Source organism: Schistocerca americana, chromosome 4 (assembly GCF_021461395.2).
Source record: "Schistocerca americana isolate TAMUIC-IGC-003095 chromosome 4, iqSchAmer2.1, whole genome shotgun sequence".
Classification (NCBI taxonomy): domain Eukaryota; kingdom Metazoa; phylum Arthropoda; class Insecta; order Orthoptera; family Acrididae; genus Schistocerca; species Schistocerca americana.
Genome location: NC_060122.1, coordinates 614,838,761 through 614,857,026, shown reverse-complemented (window position 1 = coordinate 614,857,026; position 18,266 = coordinate 614,838,761). Strand labels below are relative to the sequence as shown.

Genomic DNA, 18,266 nt, shown 5'->3' with positions numbered 1-18,266 from the left:
TTGAAGTACTATAAACAATATTGTGAAGGCGCTATCATAACCACAATGAACATGAAAGCAACATCCACAACTGTAGTGCAAGTTTACGTGCCAATTCTCTCCACAGATGATGAAGAGATTGAAAGAATTTATGGTGAGATAAAGGAAATTATTTAGATGGATAAGGTTAACGGCAATTTAATTTTGATGGAAGATTAAAACAGAACAGACTGCAAAACAATAGGAAATAATGGAGATGGGACCTGAATAAACTGAAGCAACCAGAAGCTGTTTAGAGTTTCAAAGGGGTAATTACATAACGTTTGACAGAAGGTGCATATTGTATGAAACCGCTCCCTAAGCAAGAGCGTTAGTGATGGGTCGCGCCGTAGTAAACTCTGGCGTGGGACTATTGCCATCATGGTCCTAGCAGTCTGGTCCCGCCAATCCCACTATTGCCATCCCTCAAGAAGATTCAATGGCCATCATCATTGTGCAAACGGAATCTGGATTTGCCTATAAAGAAGTGATTTTAAACATGTTTCGAATTACGCTAGCCAGCCGTAAATGTTTTAATACACAGTTACTAGAATACACTGTAGGTCTCACACGGGGTGTATTGTGACGTCACAGCCGACCCCGCCACAGCGCAGTAATCCTCTACTTTCATAAACAATTGCGTTCATTGCGGTTTTGAGGGTAACTGATCTCACTAATTGTTATGCAATTGTGCAGTCATACAATAGTGAATCCTTCAGGCCTTCTTGTTCTTCGCGGATAGATCACTTAGGACCACGCGTAATAAGCATTTGTTGGCCTTCCTTTTAGCCCAGTATTTCCTCATAAACAACGAATGGGCTAGCTTTCGTTGCGTAGACCACGTATGTCGGTTAGTTTTTCTCTTTTCTTCCTCAAATCCCCGTGCGTTTGTGATTTTCCTGATTTTATTTCTGTCATGTAGATTTGGAGACCCTAATTCTCTCAGGTCTTTTTCCGTCTGTTTGTACCAGTTCGGTCTTGTAGTTTTGTTCTTTAAAAATGTATGGATTTTGTGCGTTAACCTGTTTGAGTCTATTCTTTCTAAATGCCCCATGAATTTGATTCTTCTCATGTGCATTGCGTCTGTTCTTTTGGAGACATTTTTATATGTTTCTGCATTGAGTTTTGGATAATGCTCACCATCTTTAGCTCTTGGTCCTAGGATTTTCCCCATTATTTTACGTTCTTTCACTTCTAATTCCCCTTTTAGTGTTCCGCGTTGAAGGTTTAGTGTCTCAGATGCGTAGAGAGCTTCGGGGGTAATTACTGTTGTGTAGTGTCGTATTTTGCAGTTCCACGAGAGACCCTTTTTGTTATAAGCGTTTTTTCTTAACTGAAAAGCCGTCTCCATTTTCTGGACTCTTGATCTGACAGATTTCTTTTCATTAAAATTTTCTGCAATTCATTCACCTAAATATTTAAATTCTTTTACTCGAGAGATGTAATTATTACCAATTTTGAGATCAGAAGGCGCATCTTTGATGTCAGTCATAAAATTTGTTTTTTTTTTCAAATGAAATTTGTAATCCTATTTTTGCTGCCTGCTTTTGTAATAATTCTAGCTGTTTCTGTGCATCGGTAATGTCTTGGGCGATCAGTGCCATGTTGCCAGCAAATGCTAAACAGTCTAATTCCATGCCCTTACCTTTTGGCCCCAGTCGGCGTGCTGGTGCACCTGCTTTTCTCCATTGTCCATCAAGTTTTTCAAGAACGCAATTGAAGATCACTGGGAACAGTCCATCCCCTTGTCGTACTCCTGTGTCTATTTCAAATTCTGTGCTCAATTCTCCCATAAATTTGACTTTGGATTTGGTCTCTGTGAGTGTCTTTTTATGATGTTAGTTGTCTTTTGATCTAATCCAAATTCTGCTAACGAGTCAAAAAGGGATTCTCGGTCTATACTGTCATATGCTTTTTTAAAGTCGATAAACGTGATGACATTACTTTTGTCTGAAGTACTATGCTAATATTTCATCGAGTTTTTCAAGCTAATGATTTGGTCTGCGCATGATCGATCTTTCCTGAATCCACCTTGATATTCGCCTAGTTTTGAATCCAGCTGAGGTCTTGCTCGGTTTAGTAGGTCTTTAGACAGAATTTTGTATGTTATTGACAATAAAGAGATTCCACGATAATTGTTGGGGTCTGTTTTAATTCCTTTTTTTGCACAGAGGATGTATGATTGCTGTCTTCCAATCTGAGAGGATTTTTTCAGTTTTCCAGATTTCATGTAAAATTTCTGTGAGTTTTGCAATAAGATTTTCTCCTGCATTTTCCATAATTCTGCCATGATTTGGTCTTCTCCTGATGATTTGTTATTTTTAAGTGACTGAATTATCTCTTTAATCTCCTGTTAACTTGTTGGCTTTGTTCAAAAATGGTTCAAATGGCTCTGAGCACTATGGGACTTAACATCTGAGGTCATCAGTCCCCTAGAACTTAGAACTACTTAAACCTAACCAACCTAAGGACATCACACACATCCACGGCCGAGGCAGGATTCGAACCTGCGACCGTAGCGGTCGCACGGTTCCAGACTGAAGCGCCTAGAACCGCTCGGCCACACCGGCCGGCGGTGGCTTTGTGTCTGGGTTTCGCTGTCTATTTATGAACAATACATTACGTTTGTTTATGTTCACGGTCAACTGCAAATCGCTGCACCAAGAGTCGATCCTCTGCTGGCATTCCAACTTTCCGCTGCAGTTTTCAAATGTTGCGATCTCTCATCCGTGATTGCGATTAAGTGTAGATTGACGCTTCAGGTATCAGTGTATTGAGGGGTTCTTAGAGTGCGTTTTTAATTCTTTTCAGTGAAAAATAATTATCTGCTGTACGATCGTGAGTTGTGCTAACCACTGCAGACAACGAAAAAGTTAGGAGTCAAATTTTATTCGTATAATACAAAAACAATTAGACGAAACAAAAAGATGAGTAAATGCTTGTAAACGTGTCGATTTTTTCAGTTGGTAACGTCTATGTCTGGTCGAAAATTTTGGCTGGTTCGCGTCTGAAAAGTAAACCGCTGAATCTTCCCCCGAAACGTATGTTGAAACTTTATCCTGCTCCAGCTTTATACCTCCCGTTCTCCAGAGTTGATGAAGGGGATAATTATGAGTCTAATAACGTGAGAAATGCATGGAGAGCTGCATCAAACCAGTCTCAGGACTGAAGACCACAACAACAACAACAACGTGAGAAATATTACGGCACAATAACAAAGAAGAAGAAGTAGGAGAGAATTTACAGGTAATTTGATAGCAACTAATGAAGAAAGCACAGCAAACATTAACTATGAAAACAATCTTAGTCCACATGCCCTGGCGGACCCATTGGTAGCAACCGACCCCCATGTCATCCTCTGCCAATAGCGTCACTGGATGCGGTTTGGAGGGGCGTTTTCAGTTTTTGTGATCTGGAGACGCTACTTCTCGGTTAGGCAGCTTATCAGTCGGCCTCACGAAGCTAAATGCCCCCGTTCCAGTCCTCCCACCAAGAAAAAAAAAAAAATCCCTGGCGTTACCAGGAATCGAACCCGGGTCCTCCGATGGCAGTTCAGCTACAGAATCGGATAATTATGAAAACAAGGAATGCTGCAAATATGACAATGCAGGGTTAGAGGGTCGTCTCTCACGGTTTAATGCTGAATTACTTAAAACATTTACAAAAACTGGCTAAAGGTTCTTTTTCTATCAGCAGCAAATGGGTACGAAAGCTTGTTTTACTAGCTATTCATCCGAAGATAGTGCGAAGGGTAGTCCGCCTGCTTAGCTTGGTGGTAACATGTTCGCCTCCCATGCAAGCGAGCCTGGGTTCGCCTCCCATGCAAGCGAGCCTGGCTTCGGTTCCCAGTCGGGTTGGAGATTTTCTCCGCTCGGGAACTACTAGGTGTTGTGTTGTCCTCATCCATTTCATCCTCATCATAATAGAAAAGGACGATTTTGGTAAATGGGAATAAACTGCAGAAAACGATCCCTGAGAGAATAACGGGCTAACAAGGTCATGATGGACATATGATCGGAAACGTCGGAAATTTGTTATAAAATAGGTACACCCACTTGAAGGTGTGAATGACGAAACTTTGACAGCGACCCAAGTATTAGAACTGGCGAGTGACTCGCCAGCGTGGGGTGAGACAGACGACCGTGTGAACCATTCTCCACGGCAACTGCTACTATCCACGTCACAATGCGTGTAGGTCTTATTACCTATGGACTTGCTGTGGTGACGACGGTTTTGTCGCGGGTTCGTCGCACAAGCCACCACGGTGCTGGAATTCCTGTCATCCATCTTATTCACGTATGAGATCACCTTTACGATGGGTCCATGAGGGCTATGGAGAATTCCCTTAGTTTGGTCGCGGTGAACCATCAGCTCCAGTTTAGCTTCATTGTTGAAGCACAGACAATTGGCGACTGTCTTACACGACCAGTAATTTTCCCCACTTCGCCTCATAGGCCACGTATATCCACACTTGCTGCGGCTGACCATGCCTACCTTGCTGAAGAGATGCCTTTGGCAGTATGAAGGGTAATGTAGCTACTACATGAGAGTACTGCAGCACATTGCCGTCTTGAGTGTGGACGCAAATACAAAGGTCAGAACCATATGTATACTACTAACGCATTCCAGCAGCAATAACACTGAAAAATAATCTCAGCAAAACCTTCCAGGACGCTATACACTTAATTGACTAGTCATGGGATAGCGATGTGCACACATACAGATGGCGAAGTATCGTATGCAAAAGGTATAAATGAGCGGTGCGTTGTCGATGCTGTCATTTGTACTCAGACGATTCATCTGTAAAGGTTCCCGGCGTGATTATGGCCCCGCGACGGGAATTAACATTTGAACGCGGAATGGTAGTTGGAGCTAGACGCATGGCACATTGAATTTCAGAAATCGTTAAGGATTCATTATTCCGAGATCCACAGCGTCAAGAGTGTGCCAAGAATGTCAAATTTCAGGCATTACTTCTCACCAAGGACAACGCGGTCACCAAAAAAATGGTCCTGAGCACTATGGGACTTAACATCTATGGTCATCAGTCCCCTAGAACTTAGAACTACTTAAACCTAACTAACCTAAGGACAGCACACAACACCCAGCCATCACGAGGCAGAGAAAATCCCTGACGCCGCCGGGAATCGAACCCGGGAACCCGGGCGTGGGAAGCGAGAACGCTACCGCACGACCACGAGATGCGGGCAACGCGGTCACCGACGACCTTCACTTAACGACCGAGAACATCGGCGTTTGCGTAGAGTTGTCTGTGCTAACAGACAAGCAACACTGTTAAATAACCGCAGAATTCAATGTGGAACGTACGACGAACGTATCCGTTAGGACAGTGCGACGAAATTTGGCGTTAAAGGGGCTATGGCAGCAGACGAGCGACGTGAGTGCATTTGCTAATAGCAGCGCCTCTCCTCGGCTCGTGACCAAATCGGTTGGACCCTAGATGACTGGAAAGTGGTAGCCTGGTCGGATAACTCCCGATTGCAGTTGGTAAAAGGTGATGGTAGGGTTCTAGTGTGGTGCAGGCCCCACGAAGCCATGGACTCAAATTCTCAACAAAGCACTGTGCAAGCTGTTGGTGGCTCCATAATGGTGTGGGCTGTGTTTTGCACCGAATGGACTGGGTCCTCTCTTCCAACTGAATCGGCCACTAACCGGAAATGGTTATGGTCCGCTACTTGGACACCATTTACAGCCATTCATGGACTTCATGTTTTCAAACAATCATGAAATTTTTATGGATGGCATGTACCATGTCATCGGACCACAGTTATTCGCGACTGGTTTGAAGAACATTCTGAACAACTCGAGCGTATTATTTGACCACCCAGATTCCCTGCTACGTCGAGTTGCTGCATTTCAACAGACAAAAGGAGGTCCGACACGATATTAGGAGGTATACAATGACTTTCGTCACCTCAGTGTCTTGTAACATCCAAAACACAAGGCAAAAATCACCTAGATAGGTGTAAGCCATCCAACATATACTTACACAATTTTATTAAAATAATTGTAATCAGTTGAAAATGGCGTGATAGCCGAGACGGTCATGATAACCTCTTTAGACTGCAGCGGGCTTCTGTTCGTCGAGTTCCTTGAGCGTGGGACAACAGTCAATGCTCAGCGTTAGGAAGACACTTTCCAAAACTGCGACGCGCCACAAATTCAAAACGGCCAGGATTGCTGTCGGAAGGCATCATCCTCTTGCACGATAACGCCCACCCCCGCACTGCAACTGGACGAAGGCTGGGTTTCGGCGATCTGGTAGGGAAACACTGCATCATCCTCCATTTAGCCAGGTTTAGCCAGTGTGATTCACCAAGTGATTTTCACATCTTTGGCGACCTGCGTGGACATCGGTTTCCGGCGGACGAGAAAGTGAAGGAGTTGGTGCCGTTGTGGATCCGTCAGCCTCCGACAGGAATTGATCGTCTGAACTCTCTGTGGGATGACAAACGTCTTAACGCGTCTGGTGATGGAACCATTCGATTGTTCTGCTGTGGCGGGTGTCCGTTTTCATTTGACTGCCTCTCAGAGCACTGCCGAAAAAGGCGGACACCCAACCATCATCGCACAAGATGACAAGCGTTTTTGTTTTTTTGGTACTATCATGGAGTGATGATAACAGATTACGCTTGTAAGGGGCAAACCGCCACAGCGGCAGCCTACAGGACATTCCAAGCGAGGTTACAGGAGGCTGTCAATGCGAAGCTTTGCAGGGAGCTGTACGAGGGGTTGTTTTTGTTCCACGATAATTCCCCAGCTCATTTTGGACAGGACACAGTCACACATGCTGATTCTTTGGTCTCACTCCCATATCCCCCTACCAAGGAGCCCTTTAGCATATTGCTCTTTCCTTGAATCAGGAAACCATTGTGTGGCAGACATTTCCAGGATAGGAGTGCGGTGATTTTCGTGGTAGAACGTTTCCTGAACAAGCAAAATGTAGACTTCTACAATCAAGGATTGAAGGATGAAGAAGTAAGGAAGTATTAAGGGAAGATTGGCGTTTAACGTCCTGTTGATAGTGAAGTCATTAGAGACGGAGTACAAGCTCAGATAACCTCTTCAGTGCCGAGGTATCACATACGATACTTACAGGTTTTACTTTTTTCTCTCTCTCACACACACATAGCTTAACTTTTTCTGGCATGTGGTATCATATACGATACACATCGTACTTCCACAGCTCACTTGTTCATCCTTTCGCTGAACGCCATGAGGTGTCAGCATTTATTGTAATCATCGGATTCTGTAACTGCATAATATGGTGAAATAAAGGTAAACACATATCTTACAATTGCTTTCACATGCTTTAATAACGTATTAAAGCTGTACAGACATGCCTAAGTTAATAGCTAACCATAAATTAATGTTATAACTGATTTATGAGCTTTAAACTTCTGGGTATCACATACGATACCTCGAGACTCACTGCTGACCTTTTTTACGTCAGTGGAAAGGGGGGGGGGGCTGTTATACTTTTTCTGACTTCATTCCAAGGGTTGGCGGCCAATTCGGTCCGAAGGCTGCGGAGGCCTTATCTTTGTACGGATTTCTTTTGCTTTAGTCCTGACAGGAATTTCTTTACACATTCCACAAGAATTAAAATTAAATTAGAACAAGTTAAAATTACAACTTAATACCTATCCTTGTGATAATATCAGGAAAAGGAAGAACAATTTGAAAAATTTTTCTATGGTAATTTTGTTTAAGTATTTCGAATTGTTTATTTACAACTGTTAAAAGATTTGATACCAAGTAGTCATTTTGACCTATATTGAAATCTACAGCAAATATGTGAACTATGTATAATTTATGTGACTGTTTTCTTTGTTATAAAGCAACAAGAAGCTACAAAGTTGTATGTGCAGTTGTCCTGCTTAAGGTCTGAAGAATCATGTGTTATACTATTTGTAAAAAATTCACTACAGTTTCAAAAACAGTTTTGAGAGTCATTCATTTTTAACTAGCATTAATACAAACACAATAGTAGCCCATTTGCACTTTTAATAAGTGCTCAAAACTGAAAAGGATAAGGAAGGGTGTGCAAGGAAATCGGCCATGCGTTTCAGAGCTTTTTGAAGCGTCGCTCTCCTGAATAAAAGTCCATTGTGCTGACCACCGTGCCATTTCGCTCGGTGAGAAGGATTAACACTTTCTGCTAGTTTCACGGTAGCAGACAAATTTTTTGAGCTAGCATTCAAAAGTTTATGACTACCGCTCGTATGTTAGTTTTGGTGAGGTGGTTAGGTGTCAGTGATAGTTTGACAGTTTGGGAATGTGAGGTGGTTAAAATTACTTTGTAGGAGTGTTTGAAGAATTTGGGAACAGATGGTTAGATGTATTGATACAGGTGTGGCAGTAATTGAGGGTTTTCAAGGGTTGGGAATACTAATGTCTGCCGAGATTCATGTTTATGGTGGGAGGTGTAGGACAGTTCAAGGAGTCTTAGTTTTGGGAACACATGGGAACTTCATGAGGTGGTAGAGAATACGGCTGTAGGCAGATAATGTGATACAGAAAATGAGGCACAATGTCAGTCATTCAAGCACCTGAAGGCTGAACTTGTTAGGAGCGGATGTCTGCACGGTGTTTGCGTAGATGAGATGATGCCTGTAAGATGTTGGGATGGGTATCGTATGGGTGATTGTTTCTTGGAATGGATAAATTTTCCCAAAAACCGATAACGCATATTCATCATTGTTCAGAGACGATGAAAATAAACTCCTCCTTTATGTGTCAGAAATTTCTGCAGAGGCCTCTACATCTACATCTACATCCACACTCCGCAAGCCACCCGACGGTGCGTGGCGGAGGGTACCTTGAGTACCTCTATCGGTTCTCCCTTCTATTCCAGTCTCGTATTGTTCGTGGAAAGAAGGATTGTCGGTATGCCTCTGTGTGGGCTCTAATCTCTCTGATTTTATCCTCATGGTCTCTTCGCGAGATATACGTAGGAGGGAGCAATATACTGCTTGACTCTTCGGTGAAGGTATGTTCTCGAAACTTTGACAAAAGCCCGTACCCAGCTACTGAGCGTCTCTCCTGCAGAGTCTTCCACTGGAGTTTATCTATCATCTCCGTAACGCTTTCACGATTACTAAATGATCCTGTAACGAAGCGCGCTGCTCTCCGTTGGATCTTCTCTATATCTTCTATCAACCCTATCTGGTACGGATCCCACACTGCTGAGCAGTATTCAAGCAGTGGGCGAACAAGCGTACTGTAACCTACTTCCTTTGTTTTCGGATTGCATTTCCTCTCTGTTACGATAGGAGCTCTACCCTAGAAGCTACTACCGACATGGTTCGTGTTTTGGAGGAGAGAAATGGATGCCAGCAAAGTGGGCGGGGGCAGAGTGAAGAGTCGCAGGGTTACCTATGAAGTAGAGGTCTGAGCCATCGTCGGCAGGCGGCAGCGGCCTGGTGCGGACATCTGGCTGCTGCTGCTGCAGCTGCTGCGGCTCCTGCTCAGGCGGCAGCGGCTGCTTCTGCCACACCTGCGGCTCCTCCGGCTCGAGCAGCTGCTTGGGCGGCGCCGTCAGCTGCCGCTCCCCCTGGCCACCAGAGGCGCCACCGTTCAGCGCGGGCAGCGGCGCTGCCGGCGGCGGCTGCAGGTGGAAGCGCAGGGGGGACACGTCCACCTGCAGCAGCGGAGAGTCCTGCCGCAGTGTGATGTCCGAGCCGGCCTGCATCTCGCCGCTGTCCACGTCTGCAACACCAAAGAGGACACTGTTACGACCAGCTCTCACCACACTCTAAGGGCCACAATACTCGTGAGAGGTTTTTGCCCTGACACAGTTTCGCACTCTCAGATAGTTATCGAAGAACTGTTTACACTAGGGGCGAATTTTCGCTGGTAGATACTGTCTGATAACTCCTTGCGAGTACTTTCAGTAAGTGTCTGAGAATCGTGATAGAGCAGATGTCGGATGTACTCTACTGGCCATTAAAATTGCTACACCAAGAAGAAATGCAGATGATAAACGTGTATTCATTGGACAAATATATTATACTAGAACTGACATGTGATTACATTTTCACGCAATTTGGCTGCATAGATCCTGAGAAATCAGTACCCAGAACAACCGTAATAACAGCCTCGATACGCCTGGGCATTGAGTCAAACAGAGCTTGGATGGCGTGTATAGGTACAGCTGCCCGTGCAGCTTCAACACGACACCACAGTTCATCAAGAGTAGTGACTGGCGTATTGTCACGAGCCAGTTGCTCGGTCACCATCGACCAGACGTTTTCAATTGGTGAGAGATCTGGAGAATGTGCTGGCCAGGGCAGCAGTCGAACATTTTCTATATCCAGAAAGGCCCGTACAGGACCTGCAACATGCGGTCGTGCATTATCCTGCTGAAATGTAGGGTTTCGCAGGGTTCGAATGAAGGGTAGAGCCACGGGTCGTAACACATCTGAAATGCAACGTCCACTGTTAAAAGTGCCGTCAATGCGAACAAGAGGTGACCGAGACGTGTAACCAATGGCACCCCATACCATCACACCGGGTGGTACGCCAGTATGGCGATGACGAATACACGCTTCCAATGTGCGTTCACCGTGATGTCGCCAAACACGGATGCGACCATCGTGATGCTGTAAACAGAACCTGGATTCATCAGAAAAAATGACGTTTTGCCATTCGTGCACCCAGGTTCGTCGTTGAGTACACCATCGCAGGCGCTCCTGTCTGTGATGCAGCGTCAAGGTAACCGCAGACACGGTCTCCGAGCTGATAGTCCATGCTGCTGCAAACGCTGTCGAACTGTTCGTACAGATGGTTGTTGTCTTGCAAACGTCCCCATCTGTTGTCTCAGGGATCGAGACGTGGCTGCACGATCAGTTACAGCCATGCGGATAAGATGCCTGTCATCTCGACTGCTAGTGATACGAGGCCGTTGGGATCCAGCACGTTCCGTATTACCCTCCTGAACTCACAGATTCCATATTCTGCTAACAGTCATTGGATCTCGACCAACGCGAGCAGCAATGTCGCGATACGATAAACCGCAATCACGATAGGCTACAGTCCGACCTTTATCAAAGTCGGAAACGTGATGGTACGCATTTGTCCTCCTTACATGACGCATCACAACAACGTGTCACCTGGCAACGCCGGTCAACTCCTGTTTGTGTATGAGAAATCGGTTGGAAACTTTCCTCATGTCAGCACGTTGTAGGTGTCGCCACCGGCGCCAACCTTGTGTGAATGCTCTGAAAAGCTAATCATTTGCATATCACAGCATCTTCTTCCTGTCGGTTAAATTTCGCGTCTGTAGCACGTCATCTTCGTGGTGTAGTAATTGTAATGGCCAGTAGTGTATTTACACGCTGCAGGGTGAGAGTGTCTGTGACAGCTGAGACATCACTCTCCGCAAGATTTTTTTCTGTCGAAGTTCTACGCGTGAAGGAAGAGGTTGCGATGGAAGGCCGTCGGGTTGCAGCTGCACTTTTAACACTTTACGTGGGAATGAAAAATGGAAAAGATTGTGTTCGTGTTGGATAAGAGAGCAGATCAGGTGGCGTGATGATTTTGGAGCATGTCAGAATCTCATTGTAGAGCTTGTGATGTAAAATCCACAACAATATTGAACTTACACGAGAGTGACAGCAATGGAGATGGAAGAAATATTCTTTATAATTGGGCCCAAAATTGCCAACCTAGATACTATTATACGTAAATCCGTTACAGCTAAAGACAGGCTGCTGGAGATACTAATATTTCTTGCATCAGCTACGATTATTCTCTTTCATATTTGGTAAAGTAACAATTACGATGAAATAACATTACACCAATTTCATCTTGATACCCATAGAAGTTCAAAAATCCTAACAAGGCGGATATATGATAAATGAAGCATTTCCAGACTTACACTTATTTGCGCGTTTTTACTTGTATTGACTCGAGGAAGCACTCGTAAATCCCTAAAGGTTTTTTTCTTCCACATCTAATATGATAAAATAATCAAGAAATACCAAATCATTTAAAATTATAGATAAAACTGTATAACTTGAAGTTAAATGCCAAGTTCCCGAATTCCAAAACTATTACCTTCTAAATGGCTTTACTTGTTTCTCCATGTTGAGTAATCTATGTTATAAAACTGCTTTACCTGGTTCCCTGAATTGTGAATACTTTGGTAAATTTCTTCTGCGGAGGTAGCCAATAGAGCCATCAAACTTTGCTCCTTAAGTCAATCCATAACGCTGGCCTTTCCTCTCAAAGACTAATTAAATGCACTTCCTGATAGCTTTCTTTATTACTTTTGTTTACCATCACATGGCTGACGTTCACTCACAGCGCATAGCCAATGCGACAGTAGCCTCAGCTCTCCCGCCAATGCCCGTATACATTTGCAGAGCGACTCGCTAGGGTGGTGATGTGGCGCATTGAATAGAGCGCTAGTCTGTCATTCATAATCGGTATTAACGTGGTATCTGATTGTTAATTCTATATAACGTGCCTATGAAGTTTATATATGCGATTTGCTGCGTAGCATTGTTTTCGACTAGAACTTTCGAAAATGACTAATCGCTCGTGATTATCATTCAGGAGGTAAAACGAGAGCGATTTCTTCGCTCAGAAACACGCCACGGCCACATATTATGGTTCCAAACACGCAATTTCGCGGGTACTTTTATTTGATTTGTACATGAGTACGGCAAAATACATTACCAAGATCTGGTAGCGTACAAATTGTGAAACACGGCACAAACCTGGGGCACAATACGGCCGCTGAGCACTCTCCGATCCTCTCAGCTCTCCCGACAATGCCAGTGTAGTTTCCTTGTCTCAGAGCTACGGGGAGCAGCTCTCGAGAGGTGGAAGCTGCAGCCTACACGGGACGTCTGATCTCGTAGAGAGCGACTAACCGAGATTCCTCCCTTCCCCCCCCCCCCCCCCCCCTCCTACCTCCCTCTCGACTATCAGCGCTGTTTACACGACACGCATTATTCGCAAAGCTCTCTCAGAGCAAAAACCTCTCACGTATATCCCTATCTTATAGGTAACGTACATTCAGATGCGCCACAAAAGTTACGTATTGCTGACAAGCTGTCAATATAGCCTGGCATTATTGCTTGACAGCATTGCTAGACATACGAATTGCAGCCACATGTTTGGCAAAATTCCCAGCCACTGTTGCTGGGCAACATTTGCGCAGTAGTAGTTTCCCCTAGAAGTGTTGAGCATTTGTACACGGGTCGCATTATGGCCGCGAAATAGACGAAAACATACTAGTGCGAGCGCGCACGGATCTCCTGCACTGCATTCCACAAGGAGGAAAAACAGCAAGAAAAAGAGAAATCGGGCTCGTTGTATGTGTTCTTTTTTAAGTAAGTGAACTGGTTCCAGAACCGAACTTATTCAGCATTTCCTCAATGCTGAAGTACGTTTTTGAATACATCGTTTAAAACAAATGCATCTGAGAGCAATTGAGACCAACACGAAATGAAATAATGTATACCAGTTACAATCAGATTGGAGACAAACGTTCAATTTTAGCTACTGGTGATTCAAACACAAGTTTTGTGTACTTATTTCAAATGTACGTCTGCTTCTTAATCGATATACCTCTTGCAACAATGAAGTATATATTAACAGTTTTCTAACACAGGTTGAAATAGTACCCTGCTTTTCAAGGGTTGAAGCTGGCGTACTCGATTTTGGTCGAACCTGTCGCAGCATAAGAGTACAGTTCTGTGTGTGTGGGCTCTTACGCAGTAATACAGTTCTTGAGAGATACGAGCGTGACCCGATTGATTCTTGAGAGACGCTGAAAACAAAAAGACGTGAGCATGTTCATTGAAAAAGTATAAGGAAACAGTGAAAAAAGTGCACAGCTCGAGAAGTTTGCAGTACGTACTTTCATAGCGGACTGATGCAGGCGAGCGAGAGAAATTTCTCAGAGCGGTGCGGCCCGAATTTGTGTAACGTCACGCCGTCTCTTTCTCCCTGGGGCTGTTGGTTTCACTACTTGAGTGTGGCCGGAGGAGATAGCGTAGCAGGTCTGCAGGTCGAGACGTGACCCGCGAGGTTAAGAGCCAGGGCAAAGAGAGTGGGGCGCACTTAGGAGAAGTCAGATGGATCTGAGGATCCCCCTGCTGGGTAAATCTCGCAAGTGGGGTGTCCGCAGAGCGTCAGAGATTAATGCGGGGTGCGGTACAGGCCGTGCGTCACGCTCATACATTTTAAAGGCGCATCCAGCACTGAGAGTCCAGAGCGTGGGAAGAGCAGCACTGTGCTTAAATCTCTCTCAAGAGAGGGGGCCTTGATTAGATTCGCTCAGACCAGAGTCTGTGCTCGTCTCAGAAGCACTCAGTAAGGAATTCTTAGAGGATGTTAGAGAAAATAAAAACGCATTATACATTTTTACGAAAGAACTAAAACACTGACGTTCCTTCTATAGATCTTAAGTGATGTGACTCTTAAGGACGTGCAGAAATTAATTACTTATTAATTAATATAATCATAAATATTTAAACTTATATATACTGAAATATAAATGGTTATTGCTGGCCTATTACAGCCAAGATCGTCAAAACGAAACACAGTATACAAGGCTTAGTAAGAAGGGGAAACAGTAGTGGAGAACGGACTGAGACAGAGGTTTAACCTATCCAAGACGTTATTGAATCTGCATATTGAGCAAGCACTAAAGAAGAAATTTGGAAAAGAAATTAAAATTAATGGAGAAGATGGCAACCAACTAGGAAGATCAGTTCAATGGAATGGGTAGTATCGTTAAAATCAACAAAAGTATTACGATAATAGACTGTGAACTAATTAAAGCAGCCACGCGGGAAAGACGTGCGGTCTGAGGCGCCTTCCCACGGTCCACGTGCTTCCGACGCTCGGAGGTTCGAGTACTCCCTCGGGCATGGCTGTGTGTGTGTGTGTGTGTGTGTGTGTGTGTGTGTGTGTGTGTGTGTTTCAAATGGCTCTGAGCACTATGGGACTCAACATCTGTGGTCATAAGTCCCCTAGAACTTAGAACTACTTAAAACTAACTAACCTAAAGACATCACACACATCCATGCCCGAGGCAGGATTCGAACCTGCGACCGTAGCGGTCGCTCGGCTCCAGACTGCAGCGCCTAGAACCGCACGGCCACTCCGGGAGGACGGGAGTATAGAGCTGGATAATAAATAGGCTTCTACTTGCATTTCGAAGACTTTTTCGTCTCATTGTTCTGAGGATACTTATTTATCTTGTTTCCTAACTGTGATTTATTGTCTACATTGGACAGCACAGGAAACCATTATCTCTTACTGAAAACAAATCGAAACACACGGTCAGGACCTCTTCCTACACTAAAAATCTGTACTTAGTCGTCAAACAACGATATGAATCCAGACTCACGTAACTAACGTGGCTGCACGGTCAGTTACAGCCATGCGGATAAGATGCCTGTCACCTCGACTGCTAGCGACACGAGGCCGTTGGGATCCAGCGCGGCGTTCCGTATTACCCTCCTGAACTCACCGATTCCATATTCTGCTAACAGTCATTGGATCTCGACCAACGCCAGCAGCAATGTCGCGATACGATAAACCGCAATCGCGATAGGCCACAATCCGACCTTTATCAAAGTCGGAAACGTGATGGTACGGATTTCTCCTCCTTACACGAGGCATCACAACAACGTTTCACCAGGCAACGCCGGTCAACTGCTGTTTGTGTATAAGAAATCGGTTGGAAACATTCCTCATGTTAGCACGTTGCAGGTGTCGCCACCGGCGCCAACGTTGTGTGAATGCTCTGAAAAGCTAATCATTTGCATATCACAGCATCTTCTTCGTGTTGGTTATATTTCGCGTCTGTAGCACGTCATCTTCGTGGTGTAGCAATTTTAATGGCCAGTAGTATGGGTTTTAGGTTCAGCTGTGGCGTCAAGTCGCAGCATGTTACTGCACACACACCTCGTGGTCCCTACCGTGTATTCTAGTAACCGTGTGTAGTGTAGCACGTAGTACATGGAGGGTACTGACCGGCAGCGAGACTGGTGGCGTAGTAGCCGGGGTCGGCGGGCCGCAGCGCGAACCTGGAGGCTGGCGCCTCTGGGAAGCGGTAGGTGAACTGCTGCTTCTGGCGCTCCTTCTCCTGCTGCTGCATCAGCAGAGCCTCCTGCCGCTGCTGCTGCTGCAGGCGCGCCGTCTCGGCCGCCATCTGCTTCAGCTTCTCCAGGCTCACCAGCCGGTCGATCTCGCTCTCCTCGGGAAGCACGTCTGCAACACCACACACACTCATCACACACCCAATCGCACACAACCGTATAGTTGGAAAATTCATTAACCCGCATACGGTCTTCACAGAACAATTTTTCAGCTTCAGCTACTTTTATTTAGCAACATTTATTGACACAACGCGTTTCGGCACCGTACTGACACCATCAGGTGCCTTACAGTTAAATGCAGTTTCATTTTCAGCTACAGATTCAAGTGAAATCTGATGAGGTGTATGTACTGCATGTGGCTGTGAGGTTATGTGGCAAAATTTGTCCACGTCGAGAAGGGTTTAGTTAAAATAACTTACGGGTTTGCGTCCGGGTGACATCGTCGACCACCCCCGATATTTCGACAGGAGCACACCCTGACATTCTCAAGGCACAACTGCAAGGAGGAAGCAATGTGCAAGGGAATTTAATACCTCGGTTCATGCAGGAGAAACGAGGAAGATACCACACACAGAACAAGTAACTGCAGAGTCAACACACAACAAAAGATAACCAACATCAGAAATATCGATAGTGACTATTAATCAACAGGTGAGGTAGCACTAATTCTCTCCCTCTGTTTTTTGATGAGAGACAGAGCCGGATTCCAAGCAGCATTTATACAAAATCCACCATATCTGTTAATAAGGTTGCTTGATAGTTTGATTTCAACAGCTTCCTTAATAACAGTATCCCAATAGCTGGACGTGCAAGCCAGAATCTCCGCATTGTTGTACACCATAGGATGACCGGTGTCAAGGCAATGTTCTGCAATAGCGGATTTGCTCGGCTCTTGTAACCGTGTGTGACGCTTAAGTTCAATACACCAGTCTTCCACAGTCCTGATTGTCTGACCAATATATCACATGCCACAACTGGAGGAATACGATAGACACCAGCCTTACGCAAACCAAGATCATCTTTCACGGACGCCAACAGGGCCTTAATCTTAGAAGATGGTCGATAAACACATTTGTTGTGTACGTAGTTCCGCGTAGTCAGCGCGTACACAACTTTCCAAATAGAGCGTGCCCCGCTAAGCACAACAGCGCAGGCGCAGCGCTCGTCCGTCTCCGCACTACGAGACGGCGCTGTATTAGAGACGGACCAAATTCTGCTTCCACCGATCCCCGTATTAGTATGTAACGCATCCAGTGAGATTGCTGCTAATGTAGAACCTTTTCTCCTCGCGGATCACACTCGTGCAGTGACACCTGAATGCGCTAGGTATTATAACGAGTGTACAGACCTCCGATTAGTCAGTCTGCATTAGTCCGTACGAGTCTGCATTTATCTGAACCTGTCTGTATCAGTCTGCATTAGTCTATAGTCAAGTTTCAGTCTGCGCCTAATAAGATTATCATATTCCTGTACATAGCCATGAAGATAAATGAATAGACACTTTGTCAAGTATCAGAGATATGTGAGAATAAGATTAACGTACCAAGACCAAAGGAACTTCAGATTGTCAATTGTAAAAAGCATCCAGAATCAAGTTACGTAATATCTATGCCTTTTTATTATTTTAATAAAATATGCATGTGAAAATTAATCAAGTTCTGTTTAAAGTTGGTCACCATCAATCTGCTACTCTAAGCGTGCAAGTGGCATTTCTATCGTCTGACCTAACAGCAGAAGAAAAAAAACGCCTCGATAAGACCACGAGACATATTGCTCACACTCGCCTACTTCGTAAGAGCGACAAGTCAAATAAACTGATGGTGTGTGTACCGAAGGTCTTACAGTACGCACACCACAACATTTCACATCATATTACCGTAAAATACGGCCAATCCTGTTGGAAATGCTTCCTGCGTAAGGCAAAAAGACCGTAGATTTAGGTGCCCCTTCTTTGTATCATCACCGAGCGAGGTGGCGCAGTGGTAGCACACTGGACTCGCATTCGGGAGGACGACGGTTCAATCCCGCGTCCGGCCATCCTGATTTAGGTTTTCCGTGATTTCCCTAAATCACCCCAGGCAAATGCTGGGATGGTTCCTTTGA

The 18,266-nt window shown here is 44.9% G+C and overlaps 1 protein-coding gene across 3 annotated transcripts in view; it reads right to left on the bottom strand.

Annotated features, from left to right (window-relative positions):
- The window catches only part of LOC124612790 (neural proliferation differentiation and control protein 1), a 1,069,883-nt gene that overhangs the window by 394,491 nt on the left and 657,126 nt on the right, over positions 1-18,266 (bottom strand). For all 3 annotated transcript variants that reach the window (XM_047141189.1, XM_047141190.1, XM_047141188.1), the window contains exons 3-4: positions 16,039-16,275; positions 9,418-9,750 (exon numbers count right to left, since the gene is read on the bottom strand). In XM_047141189.1, the coding sequence (XP_046997145.1) occupies positions 9,418-9,750; positions 16,039-16,275 (570 nt within the window). The remainder of the gene's footprint in view (positions 1-9,417; positions 9,751-16,038; positions 16,276-18,266) is intronic.